Source organism: Chelonia mydas, chromosome 19, assembly GCF_015237465.2.
Source record: "Chelonia mydas isolate rCheMyd1 chromosome 19, rCheMyd1.pri.v2, whole genome shotgun sequence".
Taxonomy (NCBI): Eukaryota; Metazoa; Chordata; order Testudines; family Cheloniidae; genus Chelonia; species Chelonia mydas.
In genome coordinates, this window is record NC_051259.2 from 12752470 (window position 1) to 12773865 (window position 21396).

Here is a 21396-nt window from a genome sequence, read left to right on the forward strand (position 1 = left end):
TACAAAGTTTTGACAGCAAAGATATGTCAGCTAGGAATGCGGAAAGAAAAGATCCTCTCTACCCCCAAACCAACAAAGTGATGCTGGCAAAAGCCCTAGTGTACATACAGTTATGCTAGCAAAGGAGCCCTTTTGCCGTCATAGCTTATGTTGTTTGCGGAGGTGATTTAACTATGCTGGCAAGGGAACTCCTTTAGTGGGAAGAGAACTCCTTGAGTCAGCGTAAGCTGCATCTCTATTAGCGGGCGTCGCCAGCATAGCTACGCCAGCCAAAGCATTTGTAGTGTAGACAAGCCCTTACATCAACTGCGCCCCTGCATTCATGCCATGTGTTCACAGCATCAGTCATTTTGGAAGTGGGGGACGACGTCCAAGCACCTCCTTCCCCCAGTATTTTCCATTGCTGTTGGGAGTCTGGGACCTTCAACAGAGGCTACTGGAGAGGACATTGCTGGGAACCAGGGGGCAGTGTGTGTGGTGGGGGAGAGTCATAAAGATCAGATAAAAACCTTGAAAAGATATGTTTTTTAAACTGCTTCCCTCTCCCATTTGAAGTGGAGACAGGGCCACTCATTAAGATGTATGTGTCAGCCAAAAACGGAATCAAACATGCATACCATCCACCGTGACAGACTGAGTCGTATGTTCACATTAGGTGAGAAGGAGCAGTAAAATTAAAATACCGGATATAACGGCTCTCTACTGGATGGAAAATGTTGGACCTGCTTCAAGGTCTCAGTTCCCCCCACTGGCTGTTGGCACCATTCATTGGCTAACTTGTCCATGTGTAATCATATGACAACTGGTTTGTATGTGTACAGCCATGGACTGTTATGAAGTACAACTGGGACACAGAGTCTGCTCTCTCTTTCACTGGGGCAAGTGCTCAGTTTGTGGACTGGAGGTAATACATAGCTAGACGTAGTAATACTGATTCCTTCGCATTGCCCGCATTTTGAACTCCCCACAGAAATATAGAGAAAAAACAAAGTCATAATTTTAAAAGCTGTACAGTTGCCAGTATGCACATGCTGTTCAAAATCACCAATAATAAAATCAAACTAAAACCAGCACAAATACCAGCATCTTCAAATGGAGTTATAACTCTTGCTAGAGACCAAAATATTACATTAAAAAGTGGTGCCAAGTATCAGAGGGGTAGCCGTGTTGGTCTGTATCCACAAAAACAATAAGGAGTCCAGTGGCACCTTAAAGACTAACAGATTTACTTGGGCATAAGCTTTCGTGGGTAAAAAGCCCCACTTCTTCAGATCAGATTTATTTGGGCATAAGCTTTCGTGGGTAAAATGCCCCACTTCTTCAGATCCATCTGAAGAAGAGGGGCTCTTACCCACGAAAGCTTATGCCCAAATAAATCTGTTAGTCTTTAAAGTGCCACGGGACCCCTTGTTGTTTTTATTAAAAAGTGGGACTCTCAGAGGGCGGAATAAACTCCCAGTGAAAATCAATTATATGATTTGGCAGCTGGCTTATACTACAAGTACGTTTTTAGTTTATATTTCCAACTGACTCAGTAATATATTACTAGCCTCACTCAGCTAAAGATATGACAAGAATTAATACCCAATCCATAACTTCAGCTACACATCATCCAACTCCACCAAATGCTTAACTGTGGGAAATAAGTGTGAAAGGTCTAGGAGTTTTTAAAATGAATCAGATGAGCCACTAGTGCCTTGTGAGACTTACACAAATATAGACAATGCAACGATTGTGTCTCTAAAAAAACGTCACCCTGTTTTGCAATCACCCTGAAAAAATTACATCCGCCTAAAAATGTTGCATTAACACACACCACCTAAAATCATGGCAATGGAAAGCTAGTAAAGATTTCTCTCTTTTTTTCTCCAGTTGGTTTACTTCAGGTATTTGGCAGCACTTTGCGTATGGTCTGTTTCATTCGTATAGCCCAGTGGTTTTTACTCTGTGTTCTGCAGACCCCTGGGAGTCCACACACTATGTCTAAAGAAAAGGAGTACTTGTGGCACCTTAGAGACTAACCAATTTATTTGAGCATAAGCTTTCGTGAGCTACAGCTCACTTCATCGGATGCATACTGTGGAAAGTGTAGAAGATCTTTTTATACACACAAAGCATGAAAAAATACCTCCCCCCACCCCACTCTCCTGCTGGTAATAGCTTATCTAAAGTGATCACTCTCCTTACAATGTGTATGATAATCAAGTTGGGCCATTTCCAGCACAAATCCAGGTTTTCTCTCCCCCACAATACACATTGTAAGGAGAGTGGTCACTTTAGATAAGCTATTACCAACAGGAGAGTGGGTTTGGGGGGGGAGGGGGCGGGGAGGAGAGAAAAAGATCTTCTACACTTTCCACAGTACACAAGTACTCCTTTTCTTTTTGCGAATACAGACTAACATGGCTGTTACTCTGAACACTATGTCTAAGGGGTCTATAAAAGGCTGTTGTTAACATAGAACAGTGGTTTTCAACCTGTGGTCTGTGGACCCCTGGGGGTCTGCAGACTATGTCTAAGATGTCCAAAGGGATCCACATCTCCATTTGAAAATGTTTAGGGGTCTGCAAATTAAAAGATGTTGAAAGCCACTGGTACAGCCAGTCTGTTTCACTGTTGCTGACCCTTACAAACATAAATAGGAGAGCAAAAAAGCCCCATGTTACATTTCTTTAAAGAAACTTACAAAAAAGTTTCAGGAAAACTATATCAAGGGTACTCTATCAGAATCTGTATTTTTTTCATTTTGGACCTAACAGCATGTCTTTACTTAACCCTGACAATATTGGAGGTGGTAACATGTGTCTATTACAGAAAATACAGTAATAGTGTGAGTGATCAAGGTCACCTGGCTATAGAAGTCAAGAGTTTCAACTTCCTCCTCAAGCCAGCGCACTCAACATCTCCCAGATTTCCAGAGGGAAACCGTGCCAAATGTCAGCCACAAGAGCAGCAGGCCAGATCCCAGTCTTAGTTACACTGGAGGAATCAGTGAAGTCACTGGGGTTACCCCACATTCACAGCAGCATAAGTGAGATGGGTCTCTGGTCCTACTTGCCTATACAGGCTCCACAGTACCACAGGCCTTTCCCATCTCTTAACACTAAGATCCAACCCACTCATCATTTGGATCAGGGGACAGGATGGGATTTGAGGAACTAGCATGTGCACATCCTGGAAACTTCATGTTCCAGAGGAGGCTTGGTACAAAGCTTTTGCAGTGGTCCTGGCCCCATCACACCCCAGCTGGGAGTGCAACAGGGGCAGCCATGGCATTAATCAGCGAGGTCTCCTATAGCACCCTCTTCTGCCAGGGCAATGGGGCCATGCAGCGGGGCACTGGTGCTCAAATGAGGACCCTTCCTCCTGAGCCCCCCCCAACACACACTCTACAGGGGAAACACAGGAGACCAGCCCAGATGGCCAAACCAGCCGTTCTGCTAAATATCCCCCCAGCCCAGGATCTCCCTCTACCCACCCGCCTGCCTCCCCACACACCTCCTCCAGCCCTCTTCTACCCCTGCCCCCCAGCCTGGGACCCCCCCTACCTGCCCCCCAACTACCTCCTCCAGCCCTGCCCCCCCAGCCTGAGAGTCCCCCTCTACACCCTACCTGCCCCCCTGCACATCTCCTCCGACCCTGCTGTACCCCTTCCCCCCAGCATAGGACCCCCCTAACTGCCCCCCACCTCCAGCCCTGCCCCCCAGCCCAGGATCCCTCTCTGCTCCCTGTCCGCCCGCCCGCCCCCAGCCCCGGGAGCCCCCCCTTACTGTAGAACCCGAGCCGGCTCCCCGTGCTGCGCATAGACCAGCGCCTGGGAGCGGGCCGGGGCCGCCGCCACAGCTGCCCGGGGGCGCAGGAAGGTGCCCAGGAGGGGCCGGGCCCCGCGGACCAACCCCAGCCCCTCCGCCAGCCGCATCCTGCAGCCGGTGCGACTCCAGCGCTGCCGGGCGACCACTGCAATGCGCGTCACTGCGGGGAGCCCCGCCCACTGCCCGGGAGACCCCGCCCCTGCCCCTCGCTCCAGCTAGCCCCGCCCACTGCCCGGGAGACCCCGCCCCTGCCCCTCGCTCCAGCTAGCCCCGCCCCCTGCCCGGGAGACCCCGCCCCTGCCCCTGCCCCTCGCTCCAGCTAGCCCCGCCCCCTGCCCGGGAGACCCCGCCCCTTCCCCCTCGCTCCAGCTAGCCCCGCCCCCTGCCCGGGAGACCCCGCCCCCGCCCCTCGCTCCAGCTAGCCCCGCCCCCTGCCAGGGAGACCCCGCCCCTGCCCCTCGCTCCAGCTAGCCCCGCCCACTGCCCGGGAGACCCCGCCCCTGCCCCTCGCTCCAGCTAGCCCCGCCCACTGCCCGGGAGACCCCGCCCCTGCCCCGCCCCTCGCTCCAGCTAGCCCCGCCCACTGCCCGGGAGACCCCGCCCCTGCCCCTCGCTCCAGCTAGCCCCGCCCCCTGCCCGGGAGACCCCGCCCCTGCCCCTCGCTCCAGCTAGCCCCGCCCACTGCCCGGGAGACCCCGCCCCTGCCCCTGCCCCTCGCTCCAGCTAGCCTCGCCCCCTGCCCGGGAGACCCCGCCCCCGCCCCTCGCTTCAGCTAGCCCCGCCCCCTGCCCGGGAGACCCCGCCCCTTCCCCCTCGCTCCAGCTAGCCCCGCCCCCTGCCCGGGAGACCCCGCCCCTTCCCCCCTCTCCAGCTAGCCCCGCCCCCTGCCAGGGAGACCCCGCCCCTTTCCCCTCGCCCAGGTTAGCCCCTCCCCGTTGAAAGTCCCTGAGTGATTCGGATCTTGGTGCTGCCAGGGCCCCCTCCCTTCTCAAGGGGACCTGAAATGGGGCCTTCCCCCCAACCCTGCTGAGGGGGGATGTTGCCTCTAGGGTGCAGGGCCCAGGCTGGGAATTGTGGGGCACCTAAGGGTGTGGATGCGCAGAAAGCGGAGATTCCCTGGGGCTAAAACCTAAGAGGGCGGCCCCCAACCCCAGTGGGGTGCAAGGCTGTGCCCCCCCAGGCACTGTAAGTTAAGCACACACTGTTTGGTGCAAAGAATCTCTGAGCCTGCCTGACAGCTCCACTGTAAGCTCCGGAAATGGGATTGCTCTGGGCTGCTTTCCTGGTTTTTCTCCCCTGTACGAAAAGCCTGTAGGAACTGAAATGCTGTACTGCACCATCATCCCCTGTTCCTACTTTCCTGTGAGGGGATCATCGCTGCAGTTACCTACTATTCAGTGTGGTGCTGGCAATTGCATGTGGCACGGCCAATATTACCAACCCCAAATGTTCAAAAATGAGGAGTCCGGACCTAAAGAAAAATTCATTATTTTAAAATAAATAAATATTGGGTTCCCTTTACTGGCCCTTCTGGTTTTCCAGCCTTTTGGGAGATTGTCATGCAATAACATGGTTCCAGCAGCCGGGGTTGTAAGAAATACATTAAAATCATGGGACTGTTTACATTAAGAACATTTGCAAAGGTTTTGCTACACCACTGGAAATTCCCCTTCTCCGCCACAATATAAATATGCTGAACTGGTGCAATTTACTTTGGTAAATTACCTTGCCACATCAGCATAAACTCCACTAATTCAAATTATCTAGTTACATTGGCATAGCTATGCTAGTGCAAATTTCCTAGCGTAGACAGGCCTGCAGTTTCCTTGATTTCAGGGGGATATCTCATGATGCTAAGCACTAGTAAATTTTGGTGGGATTGGGTTCTGAAGAGTTACTTTATGGCCTCAGTTTTGCACATGCTGACCACTCACAGGTCCCACTAAAGTCAGTGGAAGTTGTTTGTGTTCAGCAAGTTTGAAATCAGGCCAATCCTGCCATCCTCATTCATGCACATTAGTTGAAATCAATGGGAGTTTTGCCTGAGCAAGGACTGCAGGATTAGCCTTGGATTTGCAGTGCAGATGAGCTATTGTTGCTGTTGGAATCTTTAATGGATTAATTTCCTGGCTTATTTAATAAATGAAACATCAATGCACTTCTTTGCATTAATATAAGTACATCAACACAAGCCATTTTCATGTTCCTAAATCTATTTCATGTAGCAGCAAAACTTTCTTAGGGCCAGATCCTGAGAGGCAATGAGCATCAATAACTTCCAGAGCTGAGGGTGCTCAGTACCACACTGAATTTGGCTCTTAACAAGGAAAAACTAGGTTTGCTGCTAACAAGTGTGGCTTGTATGTAGGAAATGCTGCATACAAATGTTAATCAGATGCTTATTTAAAACAATAGATGCTTGACACAAGTGCAATAAAAAGTGCTTATAGTAATTTAATTCAGTGTTTTACATAAATCTCTCCAGGGAAAGATCTCATTTATTCTTTATAATTAAAAGCAATTATATAGGAGGAAAAAAACCAAAACAAAAAACAAACAAACAAACAAAAAACAACCCACAGGGACACTAGAATGTCTTATTTACAGATCAGCTTGTCACAACAGAACAAATAGCATTTTTAAAAATAATGTCTTATTTCATGTATAGATTTGGCTTCCAGACTAAACTGTAGAAACAAGTCAATAAATCATCAGCCTTCTCCCTCCTCCTTCTCTCAGATCAGGCTGCAAGTAAATGAGGCAAATTGCAGGCAAAATAATTTGGTGTAGACTGTAAGACCTGGGGAGCTCAGCAGGGAATACAAGGTGACCATTTTTGCTGTTGCAGCACCTCTGGGACAGTGTAAACATTTCCTGCCTGGCAGAACACTGGAGAGGAAATGAAAAAGGAGCTGAGGAAATGAAGGAAGATTTCTTGGCGCTATCCAATTAAAAAATGAAAAAGCCAGGAAAGATCTGAAACTTGGCTGGGCTTGAGCATGGCTGCTCAGGTCTTTGAAGAGGTATGATCCCCGGGTAAAACATTGGCTGGGAAGGTAGCAGATCAATTACCTCGACAAGCCAAGTCTCCCAATGGTCAATTTCCCTTTGAGACTTTTCTGATTGCTCTCAATTCTGTTCCTCCAAGCTCTGGGTTTTCAGGCAACAATGTCAGCTCATTTGTACCAGCCAGCAACCTCCTTATGTCCTTTCCAAGGCCAAATGCTTTCTTGGCTTTGTTCCTCTCCCCGGTTGTCCCCGGCATACTTCCCCTGAAAACAAGACCCCCCCCTGCATCTTGTTACCCCTTAGTCCTGGTCCGTTTCTGTGCATCCAACAACATCCTTGCTTAATGCTGAATTCAGAGCCCACCTTCTAGAGACTCCAGTGTGTAGTTGCTATTTGCTTGTTATTCATTTGTGTGCACTCCAATCCTAGAGCCCACCAGGTTACACAAACTGATTTGGAGCTGCTCACGATGCATAGTGGGTTAAAATCCACATCAACTGAATGGGAAGCATCCCAAACACTATTGGGAGAGCAGATCATTGGACCCAAAAGTCAGTCAGTTTTTCCTTGGGCAAACTTCTCTTTAGTGGAAGTTTTGTCTGAGTATAAACTAATTAGAAACTGAGTAAGACCTCCAGCTTTGGGCCTAGTGGGATTGCAATGAACCAGTCAATTACCAGCAATACTGGCCAAAGCTTGAAGTACCAGCACTGGTCTATCTACCAGTGTTTGATACCACCAGCTGCATGGGAGGAAGGCGGGTCTGGCGGTTAGAGCACATGTGATCTGGGTTCTGCCCACAGCTCTGTTACTAACTTATGGTGCGACCTTAGCCAAGTCATCTCCCCTTTCTAGGCCTCAGTTTCCCCAGCTGTAAAACTGGGGTAATAAGATTTACCTGCCTCACAGGAGTGTTATGAGGTTTACTTCATGTTTGTAAAGCGTGTTGGGATCGTCAGCTAGAAGATACGAGAGAAGAGCCAAGTATTTTTGTTAAAAAGGGAAGGAACATCTTATAATTGATAGTAAGGCTTAAGAAATACCATCCAAATAAAAGATTTTGTCTGGTTCCCATGATGGACGGGGCTGCGTGGAATCAAATTACTGCAGGGGCAGAGATCAGCTATTTTAGAGGTGCCCTAGGAATGATCTTCTACTGTGCCATTGCAGGGGTTTGGATGAAAAATTGGTGCAATGAGGTGCATAGACACATGAGAGAAGCAAAGTGTTTTTCTTTATATCTTTGATGGCACTGAATTCTGAAATGCGAGCTAGCTTTCGGAAGATACCACCCATCTATGGGCTATAGAGGGGCTTGTGAGCTTTGATGGACAAAGTAAAAGGTAGGGACCTAATCAATGAAAGTAAGTAACCCCGTCCTCATCCCCAAACCAGGTGATGACAGGAGGATATGTGGATGCGTTTCTTCTCTTCTTTCCCAGTTCTCTTCCTGCCATGGCCACTGAGCAGCTGCATGACCTTGGCCAAGTCACTTTCAGTCTCCATTTCCCCTCCCACCCTTTGCTTGTCTTGGCTCTTTAAATTGCATCTTGTTTGGGGCAGCGGCTATCTCTGACTGTGGGTTTGATCAGCACCTAGTACAACGGGGCGCTGACCTCTGTTGCAACCCCTCATTATAATATTAAATGGCAGTTTGGAGTGGGCTTGTGACAGAACATCTCTCCCCTAGGAGCGAGGGCCACCAACTCCTATCACCTAGGCCACTCAGCAGCAGATGGTAACAGCTTTCCGTTACTTCTGACTGGTGCCGGCTTCAAACTGCTAAAGCAGTGTAAGCCAGTGGGCCAGCTTGCCAGACAGTGCATCAAAATACTCAGTGCCCCTAGGATTCCAGACCCTTTCCTTTAGGGCTTGACTTTTATTTCTCCCAAATAAGACAGTTTAACATAAATTCCACCTACAATCCACATCCTTTCCCTTGCCCCAGGATCTCCTTCAGGAGCCTATCTACTTCCTGCAGGTCTCACTCCCCAGCCCCCTGCCTGGGAGGTAAGGGCAAGTCCCTCTACTCCCTTCTGCTGGAGCTGTCCCCCAATAGACTGGCTCCCAGCAGGGCTGCACTCAGGCCCCCAGCCTGGGAACCAAGGAGAACCTTCCTGCACTCAGCCTGCCCTTTAAATCCCAGCAGGCTTGGCTCTGGGGGGACGCATGTCTCACTTTGGGGAGGTTTGGGCTTCCTTATGGCCCAAATCAAACGCCAGATCAAAACCACCCTGAACATTTTTGTGGCCAAAATGTGGTTCCAAACTGGGAGAACTCTGGCTCATTTCTATAAGGAACATGCTGATGCCAGTGTGCAGTTTCAGGGTCCAGTCCTGCATCCCTGGGGAGTTTGGCCAGTGACATGAATGGCAAAGGCAGCAGGCTCCTCGTGGGGTAGGAGAGAGAATAAAACAATTGCAAAGGTCTAGCCAGCCAGATCTGCATCCACAGCTGTGGTTTTGTGCCAGCCCTGCTAGGTACATCCAGCTCCATTGTCCGGGAGGGAGTAGCTGATCCTAAACAATAGAAAGGCAAGAGCAATAAGACATGGATTTTAAATCCTGCCACTGAGTTCTTCACTGCAGTGTGCCAGGGTGGATGATAATAATAACTGTGATGGGTCCGCAAAGCAGGGGGCTACAGCTCCCATCAGCTGCTTCCCCACTGCACTTCCCTGGTCAGGCAAGGTCCTGAGCCAGAAGGTGACCAGGCTCTGGGAGTGGGAGCCACATGGCAACAGGGAAGCCCCTGGAGCTGTGGCCAGAGCCACGGGCTGTGAGTGCCGGACATCAAAGCTGGGTGCAGGTGTAACCCACGCACCTCCTGGGTGTGGGGTTCTGTCCCCTCTAGTGGCACTGAGACCACATAAAGAGAGAGATTAATGAGTCTGCTCTACAAGCTAAGGTAACAGCCAGTTGGCTTTTAGCTCATGCAGTAGAGGCTCATGCACTAAGCTCCAGAGGTCCCCGGTTCGATCCGACCTGCTGACGACCAGGGTCTGTGGGCATTACGCAGGTCTGTGTATGCCTTATGGGGGAGCAGTAACAGCTGGGCAGGGGGCCAGCGCAAAGGGGCTCCAATGAGAGACACTGACTGAGCCTGGCTGGGAAACCCCCAAATGCTTTAATTTGCTTGCTGGAGATGGGACTGGAGAGGGTAGCCCACACACTGGGCCTGAAGAGTCCTGACCCCGACGGGGCTGCCCCAGAGACCCAAACTGGAAACACTGCTGTTTACTTTGAACTGTAACTGTTAAGCCTCTGTGTATCTAGGATATTTGCAACCTTCTCTTTCTGGCCAGCTCTAGTAAAAACCTTTCCCTTGGCTATGTCTGAGTGGTTATTGGGATCCACCAGGGCTAGTGCCTACAAGGTCTAGCTACTGAAGTACCTACAGTGCTTGTCTCTGAGATGCAGGGCGTGTCACTGGCACCCTAGGGGGTGTGGGGTGCAGAGCCACCACAATAATGACATCATGAATAATGTCTGATATGCATTTAATCTAGCTCAAGCTCACACTGAAAGGCCTCCCACCCCAGTTCATCCAGCTGCAAAATAGGTACCTGATCCTTCGGGTTAGGGCAGTCAAGGGAATTGGACGTGATGCTGGATTGTGAAACTAACGTGCTTTAACCATGTCAGCCCAATGAGCTCAGGGCACGCCTACACTTAAAGCGCTGCTGTATTGCTTTAATGAAGATGCTCTACGCCGATGGGACAGAGCTCTGTCCCGTCAGCATAGTTAATCCACCTCCCTGAGAGATGGTAGCTATATCAGCAGGAGAAGCTCTCCCGCCGACATAGCACTATCTGCATGGGGGCTTAGGTTGGTATAATTACGTCACTCAAGGGTATGGATTTTTCACACCCCAGAGTGATGTAGTTATACTGATCTAGGTCTGTACTGTAGACCTGGCCTCAGGGGAACTTTGATTTCATTCCGAAGGATGCCAAGGCACTTTCCACCCTCTAGATACAGGAATCATTACAACCATCACTGCCCTGCAGCCACCTCTGGAGTGGAACAGAGGCAGCTGCGTGGACAACAGGCATAGATAGAAAGGACAGGGAATGCTGGTTAATTAGGAAACATAGAGCCGAGTAACTTGTGTTGAAGAGAGCCAAGAGCAGACTGCTTGGGAGAATCATATGATTAAACATTCTCTTGTTCTGCGTTCTGCAGTAGCTTGGATGAAGCTTGGCAAAACTCTTATTGACTCTACCGGGGCCAGGATTTCACCTTGAGTATTTACCATGTTATGATCCTTACGCTGATGAGATGAGTTTCAGCCAAAGGGGTGTTTTATTAAACTCTTGAGACCCATGTTTCCTCTTACATCAATTTCTTATCTGTGTAACTCTGCTGACATCATGGAGTTTGTCCTGATTTACACCAGAATCAGGAGCCGGATGAGTGGAAACTCCAAGTCTGAATCTAGAGCCTTATAGATTTAGAACCTCATGGATCCTTTATTTTTATTAAGACCCATGTCTTTGAAACCCAGCTGGAATATAGCTGTCTTTGCTTAAATGGTTGTCTGGTGCGCATATGTGTCTGGAAAGGGGATCTGTGTGCATGCATGTATATACGTGTCTGGGGGTCAACGTCACAAGGACACGCAGATGCAGCAAGAAAAGGATCATGACACAGTGGATCCATAGAATGGGCTGTGGCCCCCTAGGGGGACAGAGGAGAGGGGCTCCCTCAGGTTGCAGGACAGCAAAGTTTCCTTGTATCCTATGGCACATAACTAAGGCCGTAAGGAAATCATGAGCCAGGACTTTGTTGTGGAAATGGCAACTTTAACACACACGGCAACTTTTTAAAGTTACTGCAAATCTGAGTGGCACTCTGACCCCTGTGCCAGGTTGCCATGCCACTCACTCACCGGGCGGCTATGCCACCCACTCAGATTTGGCCTGGTCACCTCTCCATCAGGACAGAGGGGCGGCTGGGCCAACTTTGAGGGAGTGGCACTGTGACCAGGCACCCTCAAATTTGGCCCGGCACCAAAACCACAGTTGTGACAAATGGTGGCCACAACTTTTGAACCAAAAAAATCACAAATGGTCTTGCACATGTCAGGGCTGGTCTAGGTTTCCTTGGTCCTGCCTCAGCACAGGGGGCTGGACTCGATAACCTCTCTAGCTCCCTTCCAGCCTGACATGTCAGTGATTCTATAACCACTTTTCTCATTGTAAATACGTTACAGCTCATTAGTCGCATGCTTGTCAGACTGAAAAGTAGGTGACAAGAGCTACCCTAAAGCAGTGGCAGCGTTGACAGAACTTCTGCTAGAGAATCAGAATGATACTCGAGGAGCAAAATTTGCCAGACAAGTGTTTTGGCTAAATGCTTCCTTTGCACTGTTATGCCGTCTGCAGAATTTCATGTCTGCAGGTTTCCAGCTGAGTGGCTTGGGTTTGAAGTACCGAATTGCATTGAAAACCCATCTTGATTCCAAACCACAGTCAGAGAAACAACCTGCTTAGTATGTTAAGTACATAAAAGTAAAGATAGGTTTGGAGAGCTGTATATTAGCATCCTAAAGGTTAGTTAAACAATTTCAGTTGTGAATCCAGTTCCCTCCACTTCTGTTCAGCGTGCAACAGGAACACAACATCTTTGCTCTGCGCAGTCCCAGTCTGCTTGTCTCCCCACCATCCCGCTGAACGTGGCTCAGAGATCTCTCGCGCCGTTCCCTCTGCTTGCAGGAGATAAGTTCTGTGCTTGCTCAGCTACTGCACCGTTTCTCTTGATCTGGCCCCAAGGAAAGTTTGGCGGCGCTTGAAAGCCCTGTGCAGAGCCCCTGTGTTCTGAGGTTTCTTTCTGCAGGGTGTGAATTTTGTCTGTGAGCTTAGAAGGCTGGGCACATTGCAGGTACGCGCAGAGCGTGTGCGTATTAACAATGAGTCCAATGCAAAACACTCCCCGCTTTGAGGGAGTTTGATATCTGGACCCGGATCTGGGCCCTAATTCCAGAAATGACCCCCATTGTTCCAGAGGGCTGAATTAAAACCCTGGATCCAAACACCCTAAACTTTGAGGTGTTTGTACGCTGGAATCTGGACCCAAATTTTGTGAAGTGCATGTCCACAGCTGACCGTCTGAGCTGCACACATATACATATGTCCTGTGGATGCTGACACACAGCTAGCTCTACCATGCCGATATGCCTGTACACTGCTAAGAAGGTAATAGCACTCCATCACTGTAGCCACATGCAGCCTTGCAATTTTATCACCAGCCCCTAATGCCTACAGGGTTCTGAAAGCCCCAGCTCCTGCACCCAGCATCTCAGCTTTCATTGTTCTAAAAAGAGGAAGTTGCTGGCCCTCCTGGTTATGGAGAAAAGCCTGAAACCGTGACCTGAGTCTGACAGGAAGCTTATAAACCAAGAAGTCAAGTAAAAAGAATCCACATTTTATTATTATTTCTGAAATTTAAAGATTTTTAAGCCAGCTTCATGACTTCTGGGGCCAGACTTAGGGACTTTGAATGCTAGGAGTTGGCAATACTTCACATGACCCTGGCCGACCGTTTGGCTTGTGCTTGGCAATCCAAGGAGGTATTTCACATCCATTTAGAAAGTAACACAAAATGATTCTGAACAAACTGGCCCTCTCCACCCACTCTCCAGTTGGCTGCCTCCCTTTAAGTAGCAGTCCTGTTTTAACACCTTTTGGCTATGTCTAAACTGCATACCTCTTGTGGCGGTGTGTCGGGTACGTGTAGCTACACGTGTGAAAAGCAGGCTGCATCCACACTATGTTGTGTAGCTACATGCATCGCTGAAAGGCTCTGGTAAGGGGAGGTAGCGGAGAAAGGCTTGGCAGAGGGGAATTTCCGGAGGCATTCCTTACTGCCTTCCCTCCCCAGAGACTTACCCTGCTCCCTGAAGTGGGGAAAAGCTCCAGCATTGGGGAGGCAGCAGGAAACTTCGCCACTAAAGAGAGCTCCTGGAGTCAGGTGATTACATCAGACTCCCAGCTTTCACTGGAATGAAATGTACATTTCTAGCCTTCCTGGTTGCAGAGAAAAGCTTGAAAATATGAACCCTAGAAGCCCAAAATTCAGAAGGCAAATAAAAAAGAATTCCAAATGCTGGTAGCTACGCCCCTTGTGAAGGTGTTTTTTTTAGAGTTCTGGGACAGCTCTCTCCCAGCGGGATGCCGTGACTACACAGCCACATTAAAGCCCAGCCGCGGCAATGCTTTAGAATTGCCAGTGTAGGCTAGCCCTTAGTTGTTTGCTTTTGTTTATACTAACTCCAACGACTAATTAACTTTGTGGAGAAAAGAAGTCACTGCAAAAAATTCAAACATCTCCACCTCTTCAATATAGGAGAGCCAGCTAACACTATACATCCTAATAGATTCTCCATCAGATCTAGACTTAACCTGGCTGATATTTCTACAATTTAAAAAAATCAGAAAAATAATAAATCAATCATCTTGTAGACCTTCTTTGCACACCATAAACAGAGCTCAAACAGAGGCACAAGCCCAGATTAAAAAAAAATTCTTTGCAGAGATCCTAATAAGGATTTTTCTGCTCCTCTGGTGATATTTGAAGGAAGCAAGAGACTGATTCTAAAGGGGAAACAGAAAAATTGACTCTACACAAAGTGCTGTCAAAGTTATATGGTAAACAAACTGGGTAGGAAAGGGAAAAAATAACTTTTCTCACTCCCTCTTTTCAGTTACATAAAACGTAGGTGTCATTCATAACAAGAGTAAGTGTATACAATTTTCAGACACAAATGTGATTTTCAAGTTGAAGGTGTCCCTTTAAGTAGCAGACCAACCTTGCAAAGTAAAATGAATAACTAAATTATTCCTCCCATGTCCCACTATCACGAGATGGGCAAGTATTTTTTGTGACTGGTCTAGTCAATTTTCCAGACATTGTGTAGGGCTGTGGTAGGCCACACATCTATTTTATAGTAATTACGATAACACCTCACTCCTTTCATCCATAGACCTCCAAGTGCTTTACAAAGGAAATAAGCATAACTCTCCCCATTTTATAGATGGGAAAACAGAGGCACCGGGAGATGAAGGGCCAGAGCTGGAAACAGAGCCAGGTCTCCTGAGCCCTAGGCTATTACTCTGTCCCCTAGGCCACACTCTAGTCACATTAAAAACAAATCTCTGTATTTTTATGAGTAAAATAATACACATTTTTAGGGGCTTATCGTAAACTAGGTTTGTCTACCCTCCGGGATTGTCCTGGAGTCTTCAGGAATTAAAGATTAATCTTTAATTCAATATTATGTCATGTGATTAGACCTCCAGGAATACGTCCAACCAGAATTGGCAATCCCAAGCATAACACTTAAATTCTGGGATGTGGATAACACTTGTCTGTCTCCCAGTGTGCTGTGGGACTTAAAGATTTTGTAAAGCACGTTGGGATCCTCTGATAAAGAGTGCAGCAGAGATCCAAAGTGCTAGAAAATGCTTAGGTTAAGAATTTTAATGGGAATTCAGACGCACGCTCTGACACGAGGCCGGGGTCCTATAGGAAAAGCACATTTCTATGCATATTTGCCCCCCTACACATAGTGGCTTGTAAAGGAAAAAATCAGCTTACAACGTGGGCTTTCTGTTTTGTTTCAGTGAATAGGGGCCTTTATAGGATCACAGGGAGAGAATCAAGTCATTCCCCTTCCACTTCTAAATGTAGACAGGGAGAGAGAGGGAGAGAGATGCTCAGAAAACTGGAAATACTATTTATTAACCCTTGCATTACCAGGTGATTTTCAAGTTTTTTTCTAATAGTGGTGAGAGGAAACAGTCCTCTTATAGGGATGTTTTGTGAGTCAAGTTAGGAAATGCCAGAATTAGGGTTGCCAGATCTCCCCGTTGTGTGTATGTGTTACGGTATGGCCATCGATTATGTTAGTGCCCAGGGACCAACCAAGAACAGGGCTCCATTGTGTTACCCCTTTCTTCTGTGTTCTTTCCTCTCATCTTCTGACTCCATCTGTCTTTCCTCTGACCTGTCTTTCCTGTCTCCCCCGTCCGCACCCACTCATCTCTGCCTCCGCCGACAGATCCAGGCACACTCTGCCAGGCCTGCTCTAACTGCTTGATTCTGACAAGGCTCTGAAGTCTGAACTGCTGCTCTCTGGAGAGGGAGGGCTCGGAGGTTGGGCACTTTTAAGCTGCTTCGGAGATAGTGCTGGCTTCCTTTCTCCACTACGCCAGACGGCAGTGTGGGGCAGGTGGCGGTTGCCTGTACTACCGATGCCTCCAGGAATTCTCTCATTGCCCCAGAGGTGCCGCAGCTGCTTTCTAAGTTCATCTAAAATTTGGATGCTGTCAGGTGAACAATCCAGTGCCTGATAGTCTTGGGCCAGTGGGGAGCTCTACTGAGGTTAATGGACTGCCACTGGAACGAAACTGGTGTAATGTGATGGAGAATTCACTTCCATTTCAGAACAAATATCCTCGGTTGGGTTGCTATACCATCTTAGACTGTGAAAAGCGAAACAACGGAGGAGAGCTGATTTACTTTTTGCCACTTAGCAATTTGCTTTTGGACAATGAAAATAGAATAGTTTTTAGTCACTTTCCCTAGGGGAGAGGGGTCTCATGCCCTAGTACAAATGCTACAATGTAGGGGAATGGTTGTGACAAAAATTAATTCTATTGAAATTTAAAATTACCAGCTTGTCTGAAGAGGAGAGAGAATCCCGTAGATCCCTAGAAAGGCTTTGGGGCTGGAGACTAGCATCCCATAGGAAATGCTGGAAGACTATTTGGAACACTCCAAAGTAGTCTGGACTCATCTACTTATATGCACACCCCATCACTATAGTATCTGAGCAGCTCCCACTTAGTAATGACCTAGTCTCACAACACCCCTGGGATGGAGGGTAGCGTTATCCCTGTTTTTCAGAAGGCGGGAAACTGAGGCACTAAGACTAAGTTACTTGCTCAAGGCCAGAAAGGAATCTAGGGTTGCCAATGCCAACTTTCTGACCAAACAAAACCTAACACCCTTGCCCCGCCCCTTCTCCAAGGCCCCACCCCGCTCCCTCCCTTCGTCACTTGCTCTCCCCCACCCTCATTCACTCGCTCATTTTCACCAGGCTGGGGAGGGCCTAGGGGCCTTTTCAACTGGGTGTTTGGTTGAAAACTGGACACCTGGCAACCCTATGGTGTGGCAGAGCCAGGGTCCCAGTCCTATGCCTTAAACGTGACTGCAGAGGAAAACTTAGGCTGCGTCTACACTTAAACCTCTACAGCAGCACAGCTACAGCGCTGCAGCTGCACCCCTGTAATGCTTCAGTGTAGACGCTCACTGCAGGACAGGAGGGATTCTCCCATCACCACCGCTAATCCACCTCTCCGAGAGGTGGTAGCTAGGTGGATGGCAGAATTCTTCTTTCAACCTAGGGCTGTCTACACCAGGGGTTAGGTTGACTTAACCGTGTTGCTCAGGGCTGAGGATTTTTCACACCGCTGAGCACTGTAGCTGGGTTGACCTAAATTTTTAGGGCAGATCTGGCCTTAGTCTAGTTCCCCAGTGAAATGAGCTATACTGACGAAAGGACTTTATTTGCCAGTGTAACTGCATCTGCACCAGGGCTTTTGCTGGCACAGCTATGTTATCAGAAAACCCACCCCCCTAACCAACATGGCTATGTCGGCAAGACTTCTAGGTGCAGCCCAGCCCCTATTCCCAAAGGGAAATAGGAAGGTTTACTAGCACAGCTACACTGATAAACCTTTTACGTATAGACACAGCCTGAGCTAGCCCAGTATGAACCCCATTATATGAGTATAACTACCTCTATGCTTGCTGTGCGTAGGGCGGCGGAGAAGGGAAGTTGTACCACTTTAACTATACCAAAACAATGAAAGTTTTATAACTTTAAGGTGCAGACAAGACTGGTATTTTTAAAGTTAAAAAAACAACAGCAAAACAAGGACAGTTGTAATAAATAAATAAAATGCTTTCAGGCCTCCTTTTTCCCTCATAAAGGAGCAAAAAAGAGCTTAGGCCTAATTACTTAAAAATCCTTTGTAACTCGTCTGTAACCCCAAGACCACGCTTCTCCTCCAGAAGGACGTAGGCCTGCTCTATATACATGAGTTGTACCACTTAAATGTACTTAAAGGAGATCCATCCCCACAGCAGGGACTACAGCTGCTTTATACAAGTATCACTGTTCCTGTGCAGGAAGGGGGATAAGCTACACCCAGCATAAATACATTTATACCGGTATAACTGCATCCGCACAAGGGGTTCCACCAATATGTCAGTAAAAATCAGACCCCTAACTGCCTCCCTGGAGCCTTCCCCTATCTTGAAACTACCCAGAAGCTGCTTTTTCTCAGTCTCCTAACTCCCAGCCATCTCTGCCTGAGCGAGCTCAGTCCTTGTAAGGAAAACTGACTGTTTCCCAGGTGCACCTGCTAACTGACCCACTTACCACCTCTGCAGGTGCCAGCAGAGGGATAATTTAGCTCTCAGCCAGGCTCCTGTTAACCCTTGCTGGGTAGGTCTGCAGTGCTGTAGCTATAGGTTGGCTCTGCTTTGAGCAGAGGGTTGGACTAGGTGACCTCCTGAGGTCCCTTCCAACCCTGATATTCTATGAACCTGAGAGGAAGACAGGTGTGCAAAGGGACTGGTGGGGAAGGCCTGCAGGCAAGTGAGGTAGGAGGACAGGTGGGAACAGGAGGCCTGACTGGATAGACCTTGGCTGCTTATCAGTGGAACCAAGAGGAGAGAAGCAGGACCTGGGTTCACTTATGGGCTACCAGCCAAGGTAGCGCAAAGACCTGGGAGAACGGGGGAGACAAGTGAGTTGGGACCTGGCCTGAAGACCTGGCCCAGTTGGTTACTGGGCTCCTTGTTACCCTGGAAGAAGTGGGACTAAAAGTGGCTTGGCTGGGGGGCTGGGTTGTAAGAAGAAGCAGACTGGCAGGAGTGGCTGTTGGACGCCTGCTGTGCGGTGGCCAGTGCATCCTGCTATGGGGCTGATAATGCCTTTTTTAACAGTGCCTTTGACAAGTGCTCTGTGAACGCAGGATAGTGCTTGTCTCCTGTGCTGGTGCGGGCGACACTCAGGAGACAATTTTCTCCTCCCTTCCCACCCCGCTCCAAAAAAGAGTTGGCACAAGATGCGGCTCCTGACAATACAACAAGTCGCATGTGCCTAATAAGCTGGAACTCCTGTTCAGCAGCCGCTCTGGCCCAGCTGCTGCTGCCAATTAAGGCCCTGAGACCAGAGGGGATTTGCTGTGCCAGTGTCAGGCAGGCAAGTCACAGCTCCCCAGTGACCATTTAAAAATTCACCCTGCGTCGGTGTGTGGGTTTGAATTTATGGAGCGCTTTGTTGGCCTAGGCTCCCCTTCTCTCCCTCTCCTAGTCTCTCCTCTACTTTCCCCACATCTCATTTGTTTTCTGTCTCTGGTACACAGCAAGGGTCCAATCCAGCTCCCTGAGTCACCAGGCTAGTGTTGTTATTTTATATGACGGGGAGCCTTTCCCAGCCTGCTCTACATACACAGCTCACCAAACTCATCCCTCCCTGGGCTTTGGCTTTCTTAACAAAGAAGTCAGCGAGGTAACATAAAATTCAGCTCAGGCCTCCTCTCCAGCCTGGGGCTAGGGTTGCCAACCCCCCAGGATGTCCTGGAGTCTCCAAGAATTAAAGATCAGTCTTTAATTAAACACTATGTCAAGTGATGAAAGCTCCAGGAATCCATCCAACCAGAATTGACAACCCTGGCTGGGTTGTTCCTAGTGTGACTTCTTCAGGTCTGTTCAGCCCACACACCCTACTTCCCCTCTCCCCAGAAAGCCCCTGTCTTACATCCAGGTAATGAGTCACTGAGACAGCAGAACCCACTTCAACTTAATCCCTGGTTTAACACCATTGATCCTTCTGCACCTGGATTTACAGCAGGGGTGAATATGGCTTGTTGGCTTAGACATTAACATCCCCTTTCCTCTCACTGGGTCAACTACTCTATATTCTAATTATTCAGTGATTGGCTCCACTTCTCTGGCACTGAGGATGGCTCTTGAGTTGAACCAGTGTAGCACTCATTATATTTACCTGCCCCCTGTTGCTTTAAGGAGTGAAAGTCTGCTAAGGTGGTCAAAGCGAACAGCTATTGAGAAGACGGCCAACGGCCAGGGATCTGGCAGACATGTATCAAGAGTGCCAGGAATGAAAACGGGACTTGTGCAATGCGATATCCAACCAACCGTAGCCTTTTGGAGCTTGAGGCAAAGGGTTAACAACTAATTACACCAGCAAGATGAGATTCCTTTCCATATCATTTGAAATGTATGCATTTGCAAATCGGGGCTGGCAGGCAATTTATGATTATTTTGTTAATGTATCTCCAGTAACAAGTACAATTTTCTATGATGAATGATTTCTTCATCTCTTGAAATTGCATGGCTTTTAAAAGACACATGCAAATCTAATTTGTGTTTGGGGTTTTTTGGGTGGCAAGGCATGAGAGGAGGAGGAGGAGGAATTGACACTGCCTATGCAAAGAGCTGTTTGCTAATTTAGGTCCTGTTCCTCCAAAGAAGAAGGCCAAGGGATAGATAAATTATGCTGTTGGCTGCCTTCTGCCTTTTCTGGCTAATAACCATTATTGTTAATTATGAACTGATGATTTATAATGACCGTTGATTGATTCGAATAATTCCCGCTTGTTCATGTCCTGAAAGCAGAAGTGCTGCCAACAGGCTGGTGGATTTATTTTTTTAAAAAGCATTAAGCAAATGTGATGCTGGTGAAAGGTGCTGGAGGGGCAGCACTGAGGACTGGAGTTGCTCATCTTCCCCCACGCACTAACATGCCAATGTGCTGCAGCCCAGAGATGGAGTGGACCCCTCTGGGATGAGAAGGGAGCTCACCCTCCATGCCCTCTGAATGCTCATCCTCTCTAGTGAGTGGAGTTCTCTGAGTGGAGTTCTTCGCTGGCCATGTATTACACGTGGGCCGCAAACAGCTGTCAGATGGCTTTGTAGTTGAAATTCCCCCCTGGCATGGCTTATCAGGCTGAGGCATGTTGGCTTCAGTAGGAGCCAAAAGACATCAGGGCAGTGTAAGCTCTTCCATGGCTTCTGACGTGTATGTACAGCACCTAGCACAATGGGGTGCTGATCCTGAATGGGGCCTCTCGTAATTCTAGTAATGAGAATAGAACTTGCCTGTAGTTGCTTACATTGGCTTATTACATGCAAGTCTATTAACATGCGTGAGCTCCACCAATGGGACAAATCAGAAACCTCTGTTGGCCTTTGAAGTTAATGCACCAGGGCCCAGATCCTCAGAGGTATTTGGAGTTAGGCACCTAAATGTCTCTGGGGATCTGGGCCCAAATCTCTAGGTAGGTTCTGCATTAGCAATGGAGTAAATTGTTTTTCAGGAGTACTTAGCACTCACATTCATCGGAGGATTCCAAGGCCAAAAGAAACCACTGTGATCATCTAGTCTGACCTGTATAATACAGGCCAGAGAACGTCCCCAAAATAATCCTAATAATACAAAATAATCCCCAAAAATTGATCCTGGAACCGATCTCTAAGA

At 48.3% G+C, this 21396-nt stretch overlaps 1 protein-coding gene across 8 annotated transcripts in view; it reads right to left on the minus strand.

Moving 5' to 3' along the window:
• Positions 1 to 3996, minus strand: part of MECR (mitochondrial trans-2-enoyl-CoA reductase) — a 30204-nt gene extending 26208 nt beyond the window's left edge. For 6 of the 8 annotated variants that reach the window (XM_037881708.1, XM_043532218.1, XM_043532216.1 and 3 more), the window contains exon 1: positions 3771 to 3971. In XM_037881708.1, coding sequence (XP_037737636.1) covers positions 3771 to 3919 — 149 coding nt within the window. In that variant the 5' untranslated portion in view covers positions 3920 to 3971. Of the gene's footprint in view, positions 1 to 3770 lie in introns of all 8 variants that reach the window. The other 2 variants (XM_037881710.2, XM_037881707.2) reach the window with 2 other exon arrangements.
• Positions 3997 to 21396: the final 17400 nt, after the last annotated feature.